This window comes from Myotis brandtii, unplaced genomic scaffold (assembly GCF_000412655.1).
Source record: "Myotis brandtii unplaced genomic scaffold, ASM41265v1 scaffold536, whole genome shotgun sequence".
Lineage (NCBI taxonomy): Eukaryota > Metazoa > Chordata > Mammalia > Chiroptera > Vespertilionidae > Myotis > Myotis brandtii.
In genome coordinates this window covers 3,029,897-3,052,093 of record NW_005369967.1, presented here as the reverse complement: position 1 = coordinate 3,052,093, position 22,197 = coordinate 3,029,897, and the positions used below count along the sequence as shown (strand labels likewise).

Here is a 22,197-nt window from a genome sequence, read left to right as displayed (position 1 = left end):
CTGAAAAACTACTTAGAGACCAAGACATTGTCCTCTGGTGCCCTCCTGAATGGTCAGTTACATTGTTTTTGCATGAAGGTTGCTTTTGACTATGTAGTTTAAGAGGGGAAAAGTTATATGACAAGTTTTTCCCTGAATGGAGGGGGTAAACATGCAGTTTCATTGCCAAGTCACTGCAGCTACCCCCACTGCCAGTAGGCTGATGAAGTAGGCTGGAAATAGCTGTAAATGCATTTTCAGAGGCCTGCCTATGTGTACATGCTGTCTCCTTTTTCTGCACATGCGTTGACTCTCAAAGAGTTAGGCCTGGGCACCTGCTTTTTCCCCATGTAATTAGAAGAACAACTGGTTTTAATTGGTACAAGTAGTTGGTTGCAAACACATGTGAAGTACAGATGATGAAAGAAGAACTTAGCCTAATTGACTTTGTGCAATTAAGCATTGCTGTCTATGGGCGCCTTGAGCTTTACTGACAGCACTGCCTGTCCCCATCTGGCTTTTCTTAACTCTTAAGTGGCTCATGATCCCCAGGAGATAGCCACTACTCATTCTCTCTTGTCAGTACCCTGATTGTACTTCTCTTTATGGTTTGAAACTTGGAGACCTTAGGATTGTTCACTCAGGCCTTTTGGAATTGCTAAAAGGATGTTTAGAAAACTCTTTGAGAGATAGCAAAGAAAAGAACTAGTCCCTTTACTCTTATAGCTGTATATTATTTCCTTTTAAAAAAGTTTTAATTAATTTGAGAGAGAGAGAGAGAGAGAAACATCAGTGTGAGAGAGAAACATCGATTGGATGCCTCCCCGTATGCACCCCAACCGGGGATTGAACCCGAAATCTGGGTACATGCTCTAATCAGGAATAGAACCAGAGACCTTTCAGTGCATGGGACAAAACTCAGCCACTGAGCCACACTGGCCAGAGCTATAACTATAAATTCTTAATTCTACCAGTGGAGTCAGGAATGAAATAGATTGCCTCAACAGGTACTTATCAAACCAAACCTTGGTTCTTGAATATCTCCCATCTCAAACAATTCAATTCTCAACCAAGTTGTTCATGAAAGAATGTCTCGGTTGTTGAACAACACTTTGGTTCTCTGCCCAACAACACTTTCATGCTGATATGATCAGTTACTTATCAAACAAAGGAGAGAATGTGTGAGTATGACTCAGTTTACCACTAAACCTTGCATTGTTAACATCTCATGAAATTGTGCTTTGGCTATTTTTTGTGCCTTTGTTGCTGCTTATTATTATTAAACTAGGGGCCCAGTGCATGAATTCATGCACCTTGAAAGGAACTGTGGGCCGCGAGGCTGTAGTAGGCACAGGGGCGGGTCTTAGCCCATACTCCGCGTGCCCGCCCAGCCTCTCCAGCCATGGCCCCCGGTCCCCTGTCTGCCAGCAGCCCTGCTCCTGCTGCTGCCACTCCCATGTGCTGGCAGCACCAGCCCTGCTCGCACCTGCTGACAGTGTGGAGTGATTGGGGCCGGCGCCAGCAGTGGATGCGAGTAGTGGCTGCTGCCCCAATTTTCCCCTCAGGAGCAGGGGGAGGTGGAGAAGCCCCTCAGGGGTGATCAGGGCTGGCAGCCGCTGCTTGCACCCGCTGATGGCGCTGAGCAATCGGGACCAGTGCCGGGCACCGGCACCTGGTGCGAGCAGGGCTGGCCGATGCCCACCATGTTCCGCGCACACCCCTGATGGTCAACGCACATCATAGCGACCGGTTGTTTGGTTGTTCAGTTGTTCCGGTTGTTCCACCATTTGGTCTATTTGCATATTAGCCTTTTATTATATAGGATTGTACAGTAAGTCATTCTAGGTCCTAAGAAGGTTAGTGATAACAGCAAAGTGAAAAGGAAAGATGTGAGAACAACAGTAGAGCTTAAAAAAGAAAAATTTAAAACATAAAGAGGCCATCAAGAGTGCTAATGTTGCCCTAGCCACTTTGCTCAGTGGTTATAGTGTCGGCCCACACGCTGAAGGTCCCAGATTTGATTCCAGTCAAGGGCACGTACCTCAGTTGCAGGCTCGATCCCTGGCCCTGGTCAGGTGCATGTGGGAGGCAACCAATCAATCTGTCTCTCTCACATTGATGTTTCTATATATATATCTCCCCCTCCCTTCCACTCTCTTTAAAAATCAATGGAAAAAATATCCTTGGGTAAGGATTGACAACAACAAAAAAAAGAGTGCTGATGTTATGTTGCTAAGGGTGTGAAAGTGCTGATGAAACAACGATCACAAGTAATTGAGAAAGGTTAAAACAGAATCATTTGGGGATCTAGAATGGATTAATCCCATTTACACTATTTCTAATGGGAAAAAAATGATTCAGTTTTTTAGCAAATCACTTCTTGAACAGCCTTCTGGAACAAATTAAGTTCAAGAACTGAGGTTCCACTATGATAGCTTCAGCCCTCTCCTTCAAGCCTTGTTCCAGAGAAAATGATGAGGGCATTTATTTCAATTTGTTTATTTATTGAGTATCCTTATATAAGACATTATATTATGCAAAGCCCTTTGAGCAATTGAAAGATAAACACTTTCTTGCCCTCAAAGAACTTCCAATCTAAGGGGGATGAAAAAGGGTACGTATGTATGGTACTCTAAATTTAAAAATGAGTTCCAAGGCCCATAAAAAGGATGATTAAGGAGGGCTTGAAGAGATTGTGGGTATCAGTAAAATTTTCATGGGATTAGCATTTCAGAGGACCATGAAGGATAGGTAGGATTTTAGTCCCTTTATTTCTCTGCTCTTACCATAGTTAAAATACTTTAAAGAAAGAAAGGAAGAAAATGAAACATTCAAAACTGACAGCAGGAAGGAGAAAGAGGAACACTTGGACAATCCACATGTTGGATGATGGAGCCCACTAATAGAGACTGCATTTTTCCCTGCATGCTTATATCCCATGGTCTAATACATTCACATCTTTTCATTCATTTATCAAATATTTACTGAAAACCTATTATATGATCAGCACCATTTTATAGGCTTGGAGTACAACAGAGGAACAAAAGAGCCCTGCCAACATGTAGCTTACATTCTAGAGGGGAAAGCAGACAATGAACAACAGACACAATAAATTATATACTATGTTTAAAAAGTTGGAAGTACCATGGAAAAGGAAAAGTAGAGCAGAATAAGGGGGACAGGAAGTGGTATTGGGGGAGGGGGATCAGGGAAGTGCAGTTTTTGATAGGATATTTAGTATAAGCCTCATGGAGAAAATCACATTTGAGCAAATCCTCAAAGTGGTGAGGGAGTTAGCCATGCAGAAATCTGGGGGAAGAACCTTTCAGGTAAAATCAGTGCAAAGGTTCTAAAGTTAAAATGTGCCTGGTGTGTATGAGAAACAGCAAGGAAATCAATCTGTTGAAGCAGAGCGAGGGAGGGGGGAGAGTATGTAGGGGTTGAAGTCATAGAGGTAAGTGGGACACAGGGTGTCTAGTCATGGGTTCTTATTGTGAGTGAAATAGAGAGCCATTAGAGAATTCTGAGCAGAGGAATGACATGATCCGACTTATTTTAACAGGATCACTCCCGTTACTGAGTTGAACGAGGCTGCCAACCATAGAAATGAGAACTAGCAAGAGTGTCACATTATATAGTTGTGTGGTGATAGTGGCATGAACCGAGGCAATAGGGTTGTAATCTAGATATACTATGAAGGTAAAACCCTCAGAATTTCCTGATGGACTAGATTGGGGAAGATGGGGAGCAGTGTCCTGTTCTGTAGCCCCAAGTGCCATTGAGGACCACTTTGTAGCATGATTGATAAGTTGCTGTTAGACTAAGGCATCAAAAAAACATGACCAGGTTGCTTTTAGCTTTTGAGTTGAAAGCATAGTCATTCTTGGAGGACTTTGTTGAAGCAAATTAAATTGACAAAAAGAGAAGTAACAAGTTAGTGGGAAATGAGAGTGGTGTCCCTGACCCTTGAGGAGCCTGAGGGACAAGTCTCTGGCTGAATGTTGTGAAAAGAGGAGCATAGGTAAAGAAGGGGAGGGAAATGAGGACCTATACACTTGGAGCCTTCTAAGGAGCCTTCTCTTCTCTAGGGGAACATTTGGCCTTGGCATTTTAGAAAGGTCTTTTTCAGAGTTCTAAGCAAGGGGTCATCTCTGAGTCCCTTTATGTTTCCTAAATCCCCTAAGGTAGTGAGTGAGTCACTGATGTTGGAATCTTATGAGATGGCCCAATTATTTTATTTTCTGAGGTTTTAGAGTCTGATTTATAGCCTTCCCCACCTCCCTATTATCTCTACTGAACCAAAGGAAAGATGGAAATAAGGGAACTTTGGCCTTGACTTGTTAAAGAGATCTACAAAGTGGTGCTAACATGTTTGGTTGAGCTGGCCAAACTGATGCACCAGAGAAATGACCATCGGTTTGTACAGAACTGTACAAATAAATGACAGCTCAAGGATGAGTGCCATTTTTCCTGGGTGTGTCCTAATTTATTCATTGGTACCCATTATTAATGATTAGGTCATGGCTTCATTTGGTAACCATGGGTGAGGTTGATCCTCACCAGGCCCCTGACCTATAGTCTAGAGATGACCCTCAGGGGAGTATATAGGTCATGTAGTTGTTGGAAGAAATAATCTCTGCCTAGCTCCTTTCAAATTGATCCATCTAATGATGGGCAGGGTCTGGCTAAGTAATGGAGGAGAGGGAGACCCCAGCATTCTTACTGATGCTGGTATTTTTACTTTAGCCATTTTAGAATAAAGAAATCTTACCTATCTGAATTACTCAATCTCCAGAACTGATAAAAATTTATTCTCTAAAAATCATTGTATCTAACTATATAGTAGCAGCTGTAGCCAATCACTTGAAACCTGGAAACCAGAAAAGAAACTATAGAGAACCTTTCTGAAGCCCTTTCATTGCTATGACTCTGTGTACATAGCTTTGGTTACCTTAAACAAATGGAAGCAATAATTCTTTCTGTCGCTGTTTACACTATCAGTCTCTTGGTCTTTTGGCTTCCTCCTCTTTTTCAGACTTCCTAGGTATCAGTTTGGGTGGAAAGAAGAGAGAAGACTTCATATTAAAATTGCTACCAAGAAGAGAAACCAGATGAGGTTACAGTGCACGAAAGAGTAATAGAAACGGTTTTTCCATGTTCTGGAATTTTCAAGCATTGATACCCCATTTAAATTCAGGACTTAAAACGAAAACCAGCCCTGGCTAGTGTGGCTCAGTTGGTTGGGTGTTGCCCCGTGCACCAAAAGGTTGCTGGTTCAATCCCTGGTCAGGAGGCAGCCAATTGATGTTTCTTTTTTTTTTTTTATTGCTTAAAGTATTACAAAGAGTATTATATATGTCTCCTTTTTTTTTTTCTCCCCTTGACCTTCCCCTAGCCTCCCATACCCCCCAGTGTCTTGTGTCCATTGGTTATGCTTATATGCATGCATACAAGTCCTTCGGTTGATCTCTTACCCATGCCCCCCAGCCCTCCCCGGACTTCCTGCTATAATTTGACAGTCTGTTCGATGTTGCTCTGCCTCTGTATCTATTTTTGTTCATCAGTTTGTAATGGTCTTAATTATCCATAAATGAGTGAGATCATGTGGTATTTTTCTTTCATTGACTGGCTTATTTCACTTAGCATAATCATCTGCTGATGGGCACTTAGGCTGTTTCCAAATCTTAGCTATGGTAAATTGTGCTGCTATGAACATAGGGGTGCATATATCCTTTCTGATTGGTGTTTCTGTTTTCTTGGGATATATTCCTAGAAGTGGGATCACTGGGTCAAATGGGAGTTCCATTTTTAACTTTTTGAGGAAACTCCGCCAATTGATGTTTCACTTTCACATCAATGTTTCTCTCTCTCTCCCTCTCCCTTCCTCTCTTTCTCAAAGAAGAAAAAAAGAAAAAGAAAACCAATCTGTAAGATAAAGATTTAGAAAGATTTGGAAATCAGTTATGAGCTTCTTACTTCATTCCTATTCAAATCCTTTCATTTCTCAAAGGCTACCAATATGGTAGAAAGGTAGTAGATTAGGCATTATAGCCAAATTGACTCTGATTCAAATCCTGGCTCTGCCATTTACTAGCTGTATGACTTGGAAGAAGTCACTTAAATTCTCTGAGTTACTTCAGTTCCTTTTCTTGGAGGCACTTTAATCCCTTGTAGGATTAAACAAGAGATTGGTACTAGGTTTAACCTGAAGTTTCTTTGCTAGTGACCACCCCCATGGGGGTATAGATAGGAGTAGGATGTTGTTAAACATAGAATTCAGAAGAGACCGTGAGCAGGAATGCTATTTGTTGAATCAACCTCATATAGAACAAAATTAGACTTGAAGGAACTCCTTGGTGGTGGTGAGATTCCTGTATTGAGACAACTGTTTTAGATTCCTTTTATTTTGAGTAGATTGAGGTTACTTTTCCCTCCCATCACTCCAGCCTAGGAATGCAGGGCACTGAGGCTGTCTAGGGGATTCCGTCGTGGCATCCTACTTTGGTGCTTTACCTTTTCTGATCCTGCTTTTCTTCATAAAATCATAACAGTTCTATGTCTAGTCACTCTTTTCCTTTATGGTTTATTAGCAAATTTGATGTTAGGCTGAGATATGAATAGCTTTAAATGTATTATCCATCCTGGACAATTTAAATATTAGTAATGTCAAGTATGTGGCAGGGGGATTAGGCAAAGGATATTTTTGTCACCCACCAAGTAGAGGAAGCACCTAGTACTGTATAAGTTGGCACTGTGAAGGGACAGATCAGTACAGTCTGAGACATTGATGTTATAAAAAATATATATTTACATGGCAATAAAGAGGAATATCTTCCATGAGGCAAAAGAGTTGTTGTATCAGGATGCCAAAAGCAGAGGACCCCCTTCCCCAGAGCCAGAATGTTTCTAGAGAAGTGATGTTTTAGTCATATTCCTTCCAAACACCGAAACAGTACATGTTTGGAATGATATTTGAGCAAGATGGAATTGGGAGCACGATGGTGTGGAATGTCGAGCCAAAACTAGACCACTAGGGTATAGTTTCTAGGGTATGCCATGCTCCTGGTAGCGACTAAGAAGGTATTTATTGCTTAGATAAGTGAACATTCATTTGTCTGTGTCTGAATGCATCATATTTGCCAGTTTGCTAGGGTCACAGGTTGGCCTGTGTGTACTGAGCTGTTGTTGACGGTTGCTCAGAAGCAACCTTGCTCAGGACTTGGGTGCATGTGTTCTGTGTGACTGTGATGTCCTGACCAGTGAGGTTGAACCTTTGGGATTATCCCAAGTTCATAAATGATGACATATTCATTTGTGGTGCAAGTTCCAGGCCTCTGGTACTTTTCTCAGCCATTGAAGAAAAAAGTTTATGGGATGGTCTTTAAAGTACAGCTTTCTATCGTGGCCTCTTGATTCTAATCCATACGTGGTATCTTTAAGGCCCACACACTTTAATTCAGATTCTCAAAACTTGGGCTCTGCTTATTATGAAAGTGACCCAAATCTCCTCTCTTTATCCTTAGTTCTTCCCTTCTACCAGGGTTAAAAAAAAAAAAAAAAGTATATCTTCCATTATTTCCCAGTGGTTTTATATATTTGTTTGTTTTGTTTACTATCTGCATCATAGAAATTGAGGGCAAATGGACCAGAAATGTTTTTGTGCGTTTGAATAATTACATGCTTCTGGTTCTGCTTGTCCCTGGCTCAGCTGCCTAACTGTTCCCAAGCAGTTCAGTCTCATTTTGCTCATGACTGGCTTTTTCTAAGGTAACACTTGGATGCTATCTTGGTATCAAAAAACTTATGAAATGTTTTAAGTGGATGTAGCTTCATTGACAATGGAATTACAGTGGGTGAGCGTGGGCAATGCTTAAAGGCTAAATAAAGGCTCTTGGTAAGAGCACATATGCCGAGAGATATTTCATCTTCCCTCTTCCCATAGCAACTTTATCTGTAAGATTAAGCTATCTGCTGGTGGAATAGTTAATAAAGAAACTCGATTCCAATTCAGAGCTGTTTGCCTGCCATTACTGGAACATATATACTTTCCTCATTTGATTTTTGTTTCCTTCTGTCTTCCCAGGTGGCATTGGTAGAGTGGTCAACGGAGCCTTCATGGTGCTGAAAGGGCATCGGTCTATTGTTAACCAGGTCCGATTTAACCCCCACACCTACATGATCTGCTCTTCTGGTGTAGAAAAGATTATCAAGGTGAGGCACCTTCCTATTCTGTCCTTTTAGAGAAATTATTACAATTCACAGTTGGAAGAAATGTATGTAGGGCCTCATATCTAAACATACTAACAGTCTATTAAAATTCTCAATTATTTTGGCATACTACAAAATATTGAAAAATTGATTTTAAAAAGAGTGATTTAAAACTTAACTCCTGCCCTGGCCGGTTTGGCTCAGTGGATAGAGCGTCGGCCTGCGGACTGAGGGGTCCCAGGTTCGATTCTGGTCAACGGCATGTACCTTGGTTGCGGCACATTCCTGGTACGGGGTGTGCAGGAAGCAAAATCAATAAAATATATTTAAAAAAAAAAAAACTTAACTCCTTTCAGGACCTTTTTTTTAAAGATAAGGAACAATGTATTGTCATTTATTCAAATACTAGAGGCCCAGTGCACGAATTCATGCACTGGTGGGATCCCTTGGTCTGGCCAGCAATTGGACGATTGGGGTGTCTTGCCCAGTTTGTAGGGAGGGACCGTGGGAGGTTGGTTGGCTGACCCCATTGGGGCCACTGGGGCCGGCTGGGGGGAGGGACCACGGGAGGTTGTCTGGCTGTGGGAGGTTGGCTGTGGGAGCGCACTGATCACCAGGGGGCAGCTCCTGCATTGAGCGTCTGCCCTCTGGTGGTCAGTGCACATCATAGCGACCGGTCAACCGGTCTTAATGGTCGCTGAGGCTTTTATATACATAGATATTGACGTATTAACTCACAAGATATTCACTTAGAGGCTTTTGTAAAGAACTGGGTTTTGAAAAGCATCAATAGAAAACAGAAGAATTGTTTCTTCCTCATGGTCAGAAGAGGTAAATTTACGAAATGTGCAGTGTCTCTTTTTTGGACACATGATAAACCCTGGCAGATACTTTATGCAACTTCAAGAAACAGAAATTGCTTCTCTTCCTGTCCTTGAAGCTCTAGAGATAGCCAGGCCTAGGGAGCACCCTCTTGTAGCTTCTGGAGGTTGCCAACATTCCTTCACTTGTGGCCACATCACGCTAGGGTCAATATCTTCAGATCTCTCTCTGCTCTGTCGTTATATCACCTTCTCTTCTGTCTCTCAAGACCATTTTTAAAATAGTCACTAGGCTTTGAAACTATCTGTACGCTGCAACATTTCCAGTGGCCTTTGATCTTGAGTCTGATGAATTCTGATTTCTAAACCCCATCTGGAGGTTAAGAAGCCACCATCCCGCCCTGACCAGTTTGGCTCAGTGGATAGAACGTCAGCCTGTGGACTGAAAGGCCACAGGTTCAATTCCGGTCAAGGGCATGTACCTTGGTTGCGGGCACATCCCCAGTAGGGGGTGTGCAGGAGGCAGCTGATCGATGTTTCTCTCTCATCGATGTTCCTAACTCTCTATCCCTCTTCCTTCCTCTCTTTAAAAAAAAGTCAATAAAATATATTTAAAAAAAAAAAAAAGAAGACACCATCCCCTTAGTTCAGTGGTTCTCAACCTTCCTAATGCCGCGACCCTTTAATAAAGTTCCTCATGTTGTGGTGACCCCCAATTTCATTGTTACAAATTGAACATAATTAAAGCATAGTGATTAATCACAAAAACAATATGTGTTTTCCGATGGTCTTAGGTGACCCCTGTGAAAGGGTCGTTCGACCCCCAAAGGGTCGCGACCCACAGGTTGAGAACCACTGTTTTAGGGGGAAAGTAAAACTTGGTTTGTGATGATTTGGTAGTTTTCGGTTTGTTTTGCTCTTTAAAAAAGGTATCTAAAATTAAACCAAGTTATATCTGAGGCAAGGAAAGCTATCAGAGATATAATGTTGGAGTTTCAGTCAATATGCTTATTTGTCCTTATTCCAGCTTCTTGTATTTAGATTTTGTTGGTCCTGTGACTTTCATGATTGCATGCATTTCCCCATAGGGCTAGAACAGGATTTATAGATCATTTTTATTGACTTTTTCTTTTTACAGATGATGATGTTTATGATATAAATTAACTGGTTGAGGTTAATTACACAGCTACTTAATGGTAAAGCTAGGATAGAGCCCTGTTCTTTGTTCTTCCCAGAGCACTGCCACACTTACCATGCTAGTGGGAAGGGGGCAAGCTGATGTCCTGCTGCACTTGATCATCTCAGTAGTCCTTGACTTGGGCAGTCATTGAATTGGCCTTGTCCCTTGCATTGCTGTCCTTTCTCCTTTGGCCTATGACTAATGGGTTGGCATGCCCTCTCCAGGTCTGTTGACGTCATTCTTTTTCTCAGAGAGCTCTGCTTGGGCATCTCCTTTAGAAGAAAATTTCCTGCGTGACTATACAATCTGGGATGCTTCTGTGCTGAGTCTCCCCAATTACTATTTAGTCAACTGGAATCCTTACCCTAAAGGTCATAGGTTGGAAACTAGCCAAGCTCTCAGGGAAGAAAGAGAAGAAAATGTTTTCTCTGTGAGGTTATCCAGACTAAACGATAGCGCTTACTGCTTCTAGGTTCCAGTAGGGTCTGAATCCTGTCCCACCAGGAGGCACGTCAAGCCATTTGAAACCTTAAGTCAGTTGGTACCCTCAAGCAGCTTTTTGAGTCTGTCTCCCATCTGTCAAGTGAAAACACTAACCATGAAATGTCACCCAGGAGAGCCTATGAATGACCTGTGCCTATCAATTTCTGACTGTTTTAATAAATGTCACTTTCCTACTTGCTGTTTCTGAGAGGGTCAGTGGCTCAAAGAACATCATCCCACCATGCTCTACTCCAGCCTGACTCCTGCTTTTCTCTCTCTCCACTTTATCCCACCTTCTCCCTGTTTGTCCTTCACTGCTGCCTTTCTAGCCCAGAGGAGAAGAATCCCTGTTGTCAGGGCCAGCCTTTTCTCACCCATAACAGGTTTTCTGTCCCCCTGAATGTTCACATTTAGCAAAAGAGGGGTCTATTTTGTAGTTAAACACAAGCAGGGGCAAGATGGGGCAAATAATATTTTTTTTAATTTTTTTTTTTTCAGAGAGGAAGGGAGAGCAAGAGAGATATATAAACATCAATGATGAGAGAGAATCATTTATCAGCTGCCTCCTGCATGCTCCCTATTGGGGATCGAGCCCCCAACCTGGGCATGTGTCCTGACCGGGAATCAAACTGTGACCTGGTTCATAGGTCGACGCTCAGTCACTGAGCCACACCAGCAGGGCAAATACTGACTTTTTTTTTTTCTCTCAAAGACCAATATTTTTTCACCCCATATGTGTGATATAACTAATGTGTGCCATTTGTGCTAGGCCCTATAGGGAACACAAAGGTAAAGAAAGGTAATGCAAGTCCCCTAGGAATTGATGACCTGGTAGGAGAGACAAGAAATAAAGATAATGGGAAATGCAATAGGTATACAAGAGACATTAAAAAGTGCTGTGGGAGGAGAGAGATATTTTTTCCCATATGGGGGAAATCTCAGTTTATGTAATATTTGAACTAGATTTTGAAGAATAAACACTGCAAAAAAAAAAAAAGAACAGGCATAATTGGAAGAACATTCTAAATGGAGGGAATGGATATTTAATTACTTCGTTGAATCAACAAATATTTATTGATCACCTACTGTGTTCCAAGCATTGTGCTTATGAATAAATGCTCAGAAGCAGCAAAGTGTAGGACCGGTTTAGGCCAAAATGATAATATTTGGCCAAAGTGAAGAGCACAAGAAGGGAGGACTAAGATATAAGGCTGGGAAGGTAGGCTGGAGGCGGGCCAGATTAAAGAATGTGGAGAACATTTGAAAAAGAATTGAACTGTATCCTTTTCATCGGCAGCCTCTTGAGCTAAACTTTTCACTGGACTTGGAAAGAGAGAGCTGCTCATCCCTCTTCCTTTTCTCATGAGCCTTGCCCTATGAGGAGGCGTGTCTAGCTACCTTTCATATGTCACAGGAAGCTGTATTTTCATTTCTCACTTTCACTGTAAAAAAATAAACAATTTCACAAATGCTTGAAATTTATATTATGGATGATGGAGGACTAAGATAATAGGGACTATCAGTATTCTTGTGTTCAAAAGTCTCTTTGAGGATGAGTCTGAAACTTTCTGATTAAGGCATTCAACTGCTAAATGAAAGAAAGCACCACATTTATTGGTGTTTTGGTATGGACTATAGAAATGATTCTTATTTCTACAGCTGAGAAAAAGGACTTTCTACAGAACAGGGTGAAGTCATTTGCACAGGGACATGCAATGGGGCTGGGGTTCCTATCTGTTCTACCTGCTCCAGCAGCTCTGTGCTTCAAGTCTCCTAAGGCTAGAAAACTGGCTGTCTATGAATCTTAGGATTGGGTAATACATCTATTCACTGCTTAGATGAGGGAGCTGAGCTTCACCCAAGGTCACCAGCTAAGTAGGAGCTGAGTGAAAACCCACACTCAAGTCTCCTGCCTCCTGTTCCATTACTCCGAGCTTCAGGAATGAAAGTCTGCCTCAGCTTAATGTATTCCAGAGTCCAAGTAAAGGCTGACTTTCAGTGTTTTGGTTTTCATTCCTTACATGAAGACGTAGGGCTCTGGGTAGTAGATTAGAACCTCAAAACTAGCTTATTGGCTAGTTAGACCAGCATCTTGCTATTAATATTTTGTGCTTCTGTTAACAAATTCTGAGTTTCTGTGAAGTACATATAGATTTGGCTTCATGTTTGACCACATGGTTGGTAACATTTCACCATTTTTTAAACTGGGGAAGTGTGAGATTTGGTCCAGAATATAGTGTAGAACCACAAAACATCCTAAGGGTTTTGCCTTTAGTACCCCTCATTTTCCTTTCTAAGCCACAAACTTCTATTCCTTTGGACATCTGTTCTCAGAGAGAATCATTTATTGTTTGAGCCTGTTGCTGAAGGCCCTGTTTAAATGTTTCTCAAACGTTGAATCTCAAAAAGGATTTGAGACTCTTTAGATATATCTGTTATTTTCTGCTACTTATTTTCTACTGACTATATTCTAGTGTTTCTTAAAAGTTGGTTCCCCTCCACTTGCTTATTCCTTGAGTGCTTGTTAAACATTCAGAACCTTGACACCTCCCCATGACTTATTGAATCAGAATCTTTAAAGGTGGGTGGGGCTCAGGAGTCAATGTTATAATTATTCTTCAGGTGATTCTTGTGCAACTCCAGAGTTTGAGAACCACTGTATTCAAACTCCCCTGGGTGAGATTATGTAGCTGGAGCGGGGAGAACACCTGAGGAGTTGTAGGCAGGGCACAAGTTGGAGGAGGAATGAATCTGAATTGGGAATTGGTAGAGAGCTAACCTAGAAGGTTTCTTCGGCCCCTCTTGAAGTGGGGATCCTCCAAAGAAGCGCTACCAATCAGGAGTTCAAGTAAAGCATGGAGGGAACAGGCTTCAGTAAATTTATGGAGGCAAATTTGGCTTTGGATAGCTTTGGGGAAATGAAGCCATTGTCTTGACAGCATAGGGAATGAGGAGCCACTGTTTTCTGGGTTGGGTGCCATCTAAAGATAGACACCAGCCTGTCAGGCAAGAAAATCGCCTGGAATTTTATCTGAGTTGCCATGGCTACTAGCTGATCTAACCAAGCTTCTTTGTGCTGCTCCGTGGACCAGTCTGGCAGTCAGGTGAAGCTAATTGTCCTCATTTGCAGTGACAGCTTAATTTACCTCGAACTTGATTTTTGCATAATTTATTCAACTTGTAAAGTTGGGCCTTTGCATTCAGACAGACCTGAGTTTGAATCCTAGTTTAGCCACATTTTAGCTATGAATCCATGTTTCTGACCATGGAGTGGAGGGATGTTAAGGGATGGGGCTGCAGTCTTGGGGTGAGGGGTGCCCTATCTATTCCTGCAGTGACAAGAGTTGAGGAGCAAGCCAGCAACTCCCTGGTTAAGAGAACCCAGTTTCCTGGGTAACTAATGCCTGCATGTCCAAGAGGGAAGTGCAATGTAGGCAGTTGGCTATTCTCATCAAGCTCCAGAAGCAATTCCCATTAGTTAAAAATAGAAATGTTGCAGTTGGAGGGAAGTGGAGTTAGAGGCTAAAATATTAACTGTCACAGAGGACTAACTGCTGGGTCTGTTTCGCTTCGGCAAAGTGGTGCCTCTCTGTGCACAGCTTCAGTCTTCTGAGAGTTTTGAACACATTGGCCAATCTTTAAATCCTCTATCCTCTGAGATTATGAAGGGTAGTATTATAATTTTCATTCTAATAGAGGGAGGAGGTGAAAGGGGCAGGTGGGTTTTGGGGGAGATGGTAGGTGATTATCCTGGGCCTAGAGACAGGACTTAGGTCTCGTGACTAATGCTGCGGCCTAGACCAGGCTTTTTCCCACGTCTGACGTTAGAAGCCTCGGTTTTCATATGTGCCCAATATAATCCAGTCTGATAAAGACTATTTTTAAAGTTGGTTGACAAGTCCTGGCTAAATGACAGGAAGGATCTGAGAAAGCTCTGCCTTGGTGTTCTCTGTTGCCACCAGGTTTAGAATACTTTCCAATCAGCCTTCCTTGGTCTTGTTTTCACCTTCTATGCAGATCTGGAGCCCGTACAAGCAGCCAGGATGTACCGGAGACCTTGACGGTCGGATTGAGGATGATTCCCGCTGCCTCTACACCCACGAAGAGTATATCAGCCTCGTGCTGAACAGTGGGAGTGGCCTGTCGCACGACTACGCCAACCAGTCTGTGCAGGAGGACCCCCGGATGATGGCCTTCTTTGACTCGCTGGTGCGCCGCGAGATCGAGGGCTGGAGCTCTGACTCCGACAGTGACCTGAGCGAGAGCACCATTCTCCAGCTGCACGCGGGGGTCAGCGAGCGCTCAGGCTATACCGACTCCGAGTCCTCGGCCTCGCTGCCCCGCTCCCCGCCACCTACAGTGGACGAGTCTGCAGACAGCGCCTTCCACCTGGGGCCCCTGCGGGTCACCACCTCGAACGCAGTAGCCGCAACTCCTCCGCCACCCGCTTGCGAGGATGCAACTTCCCGCCAGCAGCGCCTGTCGTCTCTGCGGCGCTACCAGGACAAACGCCTCCTGGCGCTCTCCAATGAGTCGGACTCTGAAGAAAATGCCTGTGAGGTTGAACTGGACACGGATCTCTTCCCCCGGCCTCGGTCTCCCAGCCCCGAAGATGAGTCCAGCAGCTCGAGCAGCTCTAGTAGCTCTGAGGACGAGGAGGAACTGAATGAACGCCGAACGTCCACCCGGCAGCGGAATGCCATGCGGCGCCGGCAAAAGGCGCCCCGAGAAGAGAAGCCCAGCGCCCCACCCAAGCCCGCCAACACCTACATTGGAGAAGACAACTATGATTATCCCCAGATCAAAGTGGATGACCTCTCCTCCTCCCCCACCTCCTCTCCTGAGCGGAGCACTTCCGCTCTGGAGATGCAGCCAGGCCGGGCATCACCAACTTCAGACATTGAGTCGGTGGAGCGCAAGATTTATAAAGCTTACAAGTGGCTCCGCTACTCCTATATCTCCTACTCAAATAAGGATGGCGAGAGCTCCCTGGTGTCTGGGGAAGCAGACGAAGGGAGAGCGGGAACCAGCCATAAGGACAGCCCAGGCCCTTCCTCCAGTAAGGAAACCTGTCTAAACACCTTGGGGGCCCAAAGGAACCAGGACCTACCCCCTGAAGGCCGCAGCAAGGATGCTTTAAAAGAAGGGACTTCTGCTAAAAATCCCAGCATTGCCCCAGGCCATGAGCACAGTGGCCACTCTTGGGCAGAGGCACCAGAGGACACCGCTCAGGACACTAACAATAGTGGCTCCGTAGAACACTCTTTTGAAACCAAGAAGCTCAATGGAAAGGCTCTGAGCAAGGCCCTGAGCAGCCGGGCCGAGGAGCCACCTTCTCCTCCTGTCCCCAAGGCATCTGGCTCTACTCTCAACAGTGAGTCTGGCAACTGTCCCAGGACCCAATCTGACGACAGTGAAGAGAGAAGCCTCGAAACCATCTGTGCCAACCACAATAATGGACGCTTACACCCTCGCCCCCCTCACCCTCACAACAATGGACAGAACTTTGGGGAGCTGGAAGCAGTGGCCTGCTCTTCTCCAGGACATTCAGACAATGACCATAACTTGTCCTTCACAGGGGGACTCCTACACAAAGATTGTTGTGGGTCTGAAATGGCCTGTGAGACCCCCAGTGCTGGAATGAGAGAGGACCCCACTGACTCCCCAGGCATAGACAGCAGCAGGGCTGTTCATGGCCATGGTGGCCTCAAAAGGCACCGAGTCGAATTGGAAGATACAGATTCAGAGAATTCCTCCTCAGAGAAGAAACTAAAAACATGATATATACAAAGGGAAAACAAAAAGCTACAAAAAGGAGCTTTACAAAAAAATTTTTAATCCTGTTTAGTGAATACAGAGGAAAGGAAAAAAAGTATTAAAGGCACATAAAACCAGGGCCTGAATTTTGTGTCTGATGCTGCTCCCTTCTATTCAACAATGGGTCTGATGTTTAGTTGTCCATTGGCTTGTGCTGTGCTAAGAAAGGGAAAAAATCCAAGTGACTCCTTTCTAGTAAAACTTGAGCATAGTGTACCTGTGCAGATTAGATTCCGTCAAAGTAAACCCTTGTTGAGACATTTGATTTGTTCTTGTGTGTGTGTACACTGGTACGCGTGAACTCATTGTTTCAGACTTATCCTTAGTTCTCCATCAGAAAAGGATCTATGGATCTGTGTTTTTCTGCCATCTCACCTTGTTTACATGCCATAGGTGTTCTGGTCTTAACGATGAGTACCTGCTAAGTCAGGTTGTGCCGCCAGTGAGTAGTGGATTTGTGCTGAAAGACTAGGGAGGAGAATAGAGACAGACCTTCAGCCCATTGGCTGTGCTGGAAAGGAAAGCATGGTTCCTTTTTAAAGAAATCTTCCATGTTTTCTCTCAGTAGCACTTCTACATTGAGCATTTAACATAGACGTACTAAAAGTGAAGCATTTTTAATGCTAATAAGAGGTTAGCACTTAAGATCGGATTCAAGAAGAACATAGATCTCTGATAAATTTCACTGATTACAAATTGAGTGATGCTGCAACACATACTATATGGAGGCCATAAAATATAACTAGTTGTGGGTAACACTTTAACCAGTTAGATACTTAGTTCTAAGAGACACTCAGAAGGCCGGCAGGTGCTTCCTTGGCCCTATGGGATGGCGTCTAGGCATATTGAAAGAAGGGGGAAAGATAGCTGTCAAGAACTTTGTGCTCAAACTACTAAAGTGGATGTTATATGTGTGTTAAAAAGTGTAGTAAAGAGCAGAGTGTGGTACTATATTAATTTAATTCAACCCAAAATGATTGGTGAGAATTGGTGGGCCTAGCGTCTTCCCCCAGGCTTGCAATTGACAGAGGCTGTGGTGTTCTGACTAGATCTTGCAGAGCAGTGGACATCTTGAAGTAACAGATTCTTATTACGTAGGTCTGTTAGGAGGCAGTGTGTGTGGAGAGAGGAGTCACTGGTTTAAGACTCTTGGCTCCTAGAAGAGACTCTGTTTCATTGAGGTACATACAGATTAAGAGGGGAAAAGACCAAGAGATTTTCAGCATTGCAATGATAGTTACAGTCTCTTGGTTATCAATGAAGGGTTGTGCAAGACAGGAAGGACTAGGAATAACCAGATATTTTGTGTCATAATGTCATGAAAAGGCAGGAGAATAGTGGCAAGAAATGAGGAAGAGAGAGAGGAGAACACAATCACTTTCTTGGGCACAAAGGTGCTAGACAACTAGGAGCCCAGTCAGCATTGGTGTAGGCGAGAACCAATGTGTGACTGGTGTGGCCTCACCGATGCTTTTAGAGAAGGACCTGCCCTACTGGAACTGGGACCAACGGGAGAAAACCTATGCAGGATGAAGACTCGGATGGATTTAGGCACTGGGGGAAGAGGGGTTATTTATAAATAGAAGGTTGTTGGTTAAGCCAAAAGGAGGTAGCTTGCTAAGCTTTGTGAAAGGAAAGATGTGCCTGGTCTGTGTGATGTGACTTGGGAGTGAAAACTGTCTTAGGAGAAGGAGCTGAAGGAGTGTGAGTAGCAGTGGGGATGCTTACAATTTAACAATTGTAATCTCACTGGGGGAATAAAAATGGTTCTGTAACCATTAGAATTGCTTTGGATTTGTAATCAAAATGGTTTTATGATTTGTCTTTGACTATTCACAGATAATTGTAAATTCTGGTTTTATAAGCCCAAGTCATTTTACATTTGCTTCAGTGGCCTCATAGGAGAGGTGGGAGGGAGTCTTGGGAGCTGCAGCAGGCTGTCCTGTTCCCCAGGCCACACTAACATCAAGGAGGGGAGGACATTTCGTGTGTCTCCCAGCCTCACTCCTTCCTTTGGGATCCTGAGGTGGTGGTGGGGGGAATGGGGTCACCTTAGTTCAGTCAGCAAATGTCTCTGAGCAACTCTGATATGGAAGACCAAAGGGGTCTGACTTGGTTCCTGCCCATGAGGGCCTGGCAGACCAGTAAAGAGGTCATATTATTAATGACAATAGCAATAATAATACCATGACAGCACTTACCCTGTGGCAGGAGCTTCCCTTAGCACTACATACAGATTAATCATTTCCTCCTCATAAGGGCCCTATGAGGCAATAACTATCCATTTTATAGGTGAAGAACTGAGGCTCTATGAGGTATTGGACATTGTTCTAGGAACTAGGGAGTATCAGAACTGGGGTTACAAACCCAGGGTAGCTGACTCTAGGGCAGTGGTTCTCAACTTTGGCTGCACATTAGAATCACCTGGGAGTCTTTTTAAAATCCTGATTTCTGGGCCTCATCCTCCGGAAATTCTGTTTCTTTGTTTCTTTGTTACTGGCCCCACCCCATAACAAAGAAACAGAATTTCCGGAGGATGAGGCCCAGAAATCAGGATTTTAAAAAGATTCCCAGGTGATTCTAATGTGCAGCCAAGGTTGAGAACCACTGGTATAGAGGCTCCAACTTGGGAGGCATGTTTAATCTCCAGATTCTTCCAGGAGAGGTCTTTTTACCAGCAGGACTGTGGCACTGATTAGATCAAGAGCTATTCAAAAGTGCCTCATGTCTTTTTCTGCATCCTATACATAAAATTTTAAGTGGCTGGTCCAGATATATAAAACTATTTCTCTCCACTTTATTTTTCACCTGGTTTTGTGATTCCTGTGTCTGTAGGACAGCAAGTAAATGAGTAGTTGGCTTGGGGCAAACGAAGGTTGCTACTGTGCTTGGTTTTCTAAGCCGGAGTCCCCTGTTTGTCAAGGTGCCTTCCTCTGCTGAAGCCTTACCTCCTCACAAGCCCACCTCTCCCAGCAGCGCTAACTCTTCTCCTGTGTATATGCAAATAAACCTATTATTCACTTCTCATGGCTTCCTCTTCTCTTCCAAGGGAGACTAGGTTTCTTAGACATCCTTCTTCTTACATTTCTTTCCTGGTTTAATTCTTGCCTAGTTGGAAACTTGATTCAAAGCTACACTGAAGACCAGAAGAAAAATTGGCCAATGGTCACTGTCACTTCTAGGTATTGGGACAAATGTCACATCTGAACAACAAAATGTAGGATACACAGAGGTATCTACTTGGTCTGGAATTGACCCTTTTATCAGTTGGAACTGAGTGAGTGAGGCAGTAAAGCAACATTATAAACAGCCCCCAAAGAAATGTTTCTGATGTTTCCAAATATCAGATTGCTTTTCCTGCCCTGTCTCAGGCATGCACTGCAAACTTGTTTTCTTAAAAGAAAAACAAACAAAAGGCCTTATACATCCTGCCTCTAAAACTGCCTCCAGTTAACTGAAAAATCTTGCCAGCCAAGACTCTTGTGAGGAAAATAAACCTTCCAATGAAAGACTGTCTTCCCTTATGACCTGAGCAAGACACTGTGCCAGAGTTGAAACACTAAGGTAAAGTAGGGCTTGTGAGTCCAGACCTGCCCACAGCGGCAGGAAAATGGACAAGGTGTGTGGTTCTCTCAGAAGAGAGATTTCGGTCTTAGTGCTCGTTTGTCCTTGAGTAATCATCCTGGAATGAAATAATGTGAATTCAAGTGCTTGCAAGTGGTTTTGAATTTCTTTAAAGGACAGTGCTTTCCACATGAACCGAAGAAAAGTGTGTGAAAGACAATCTAAGCCATCTGTACCCTCATTACATTTTACTGTTAGTACAAAGGTGATAAGGTGCTTCTGAAAATGGAGGTTTAGGGGTAAAGATAAACGTCACTGGGCCTAGCACTAACATGGCCAGGAACAAGCAGGAGGAGTTGCTCAATTTCACACAACAGGTTTTACTGGAGCCGTGCAGAAGGGCCCTGCGGTGCTTATCTGTAAGACAGTCACAGTAAGGAAATGGGATGTCTAGCATTTCAAATGACTGAAGTTGGGAAATGACTTCTTTCTGGAGCCCAATGCCATGAGCTAATGGGATATTCCAGCTGAAGTACAGAATGCTAGCTTACAAGTCTCCCTCTATCTGGCTTTGTTAGTAACCCCATTGTTCTTGTGGTCTAGGGAAGACCCTTGTAGGGAAGGGGATTAGGAAGACTGCAGTGGAAGGAATGGTGGCTTCAACAGCTTTCCAGATCCACAGAACTAGCATTGAACAGGACATGAACCAGTGTCTGAAACACTTGGTCATTAAGACTGTTCAAAATCCCCAAGTAAAAGTCTTCATTTACAATACTGGGCATCAGTGAAAATGCAGGATTGGTTTGGGAGAAACTCCCTTTTCTAGAATGCATACATTCCATACAATGACGATCATATAGTCACCTGAACACCAGCACACTTAAATATACTGCATACCCAAAACAGGTGAGTGTGTGGTTATTGGTGATTGGCATAGGCTTTCATAGGGAAACAAACATCCCCCAACTTGACTTCCCAGACAGATTAGTGATGCTATGCAGGGCCTACCCCTACCACCTTTTTCACTCATTTTCTCTATGCCTCAGAATCAATGTTTTTTTTTAACATTTCTAGTCTGTCCAAAACCCTTTCTTAAATTGGTAAGCCTAACTCAAATTCTTGAAAACAAATACAGAGGTCCCTCTCAACTCTGAAATCTGATTTTTTTTTTCCCATTCCATGAATTCTCAAGTTGGGGATGGTGAGAATGGCACCAGGTGTTAGGTGCTAGATGGTGGTCAGACCGGACCTGGGTTCAGCAACCTGGGTACTTGAGTTTTGGCTAGGAAAGAATTCAGAGCCAAGACTCAAACTATAAGAGAACATTTATTTAGAAAATCACAGAAGTAAAAGTAATTTGTAGAAGATATGGGCTTGGGAAACAAGTTATAGTAAAGGAAGGGCCCTTGGAGCTTGGGAATGAGGAAGGCAATGGTAACGCCTGAGGGGATGGTGATGGGGAAGGGACAGGCACAGCATGCTATCAAGAGGGAGAGTGCCCTGGGTCCTCTGTCCTAAGGGTTTTAAGGGTGAAGATTTTAGGGGAGGTCCCAGGGGAAGATCTCAGTAGAATATTCAGCAGCTTTCCAGCTGGGTCCTTTCAGGGTTGGAGTTTCTACTCATTGATTGGTCAGCACCAGGGCAGGGGTCATTCAGTGCAGCTGATCCTGCCGTCAGTCTTGGCGTCACTCGTCTGGTTTTGCTTCTTTTCTGGGCATGGAGCTGAAATACAACTGAGGCCTAGATGTTATCTCTAGGGAGGAAAGGTCAGGGGATCCAAACCATGTGACCAGCGATATGCTAGGAGAGGAAAGGTCTCCCTGGAGGCAAGGTCCCATCCTACAATTGTCCTTTGCTAGGCACCTATGGCTTTCTGCCCTGGTGACCTTCTGTATCTGGCCCTTCGTCCTTGCTCTGCCCAGGTCTGTCTAAGTGCCTACCAAAACCAGTGGGTGAGCCAGGATCTCTGACAAGTGTATAACTGCTTAGAGCCTCAAGTTCATCTGTAGAATGGGAAAGAATGCCTGTCTTGGCATATTATAGGATTGAATGAGCATATATTTAGTTAGCTTGGACCAGTGCCTTGTATACAGAAAGCACTAGTATTTGCTTCATTAGCATATCTTCTCTTTTCTGGTTTCATTG

General features: G+C 43.7%; 1 protein-coding gene across 3 annotated transcripts in view; it reads left to right on the top strand.

The window, feature by feature from the left end:
* DCAF5 (DDB1 and CUL4 associated factor 5) overlaps positions 1-18,269 on the top strand; it is a 98,079-nt gene extending 79,810 nt beyond the window's left edge. For all 3 annotated transcript variants that reach the window (XM_014549135.1, XM_005877930.2, XM_014549134.1), the window contains exons 8-9: positions 8,063-8,190; positions 14,689-18,269. In XM_014549135.1, the coding sequence (XP_014404621.1) occupies positions 8,063-8,190; positions 14,689-16,452 (1,892 nt within the window). In that variant the 3' untranslated portion in view covers positions 16,453-18,269. The remainder of the gene's footprint in view (positions 1-8,062; positions 8,191-14,688) is intronic.
* The last annotated feature ends 3,928 nt before the right edge of the window (positions 18,270-22,197 follow it).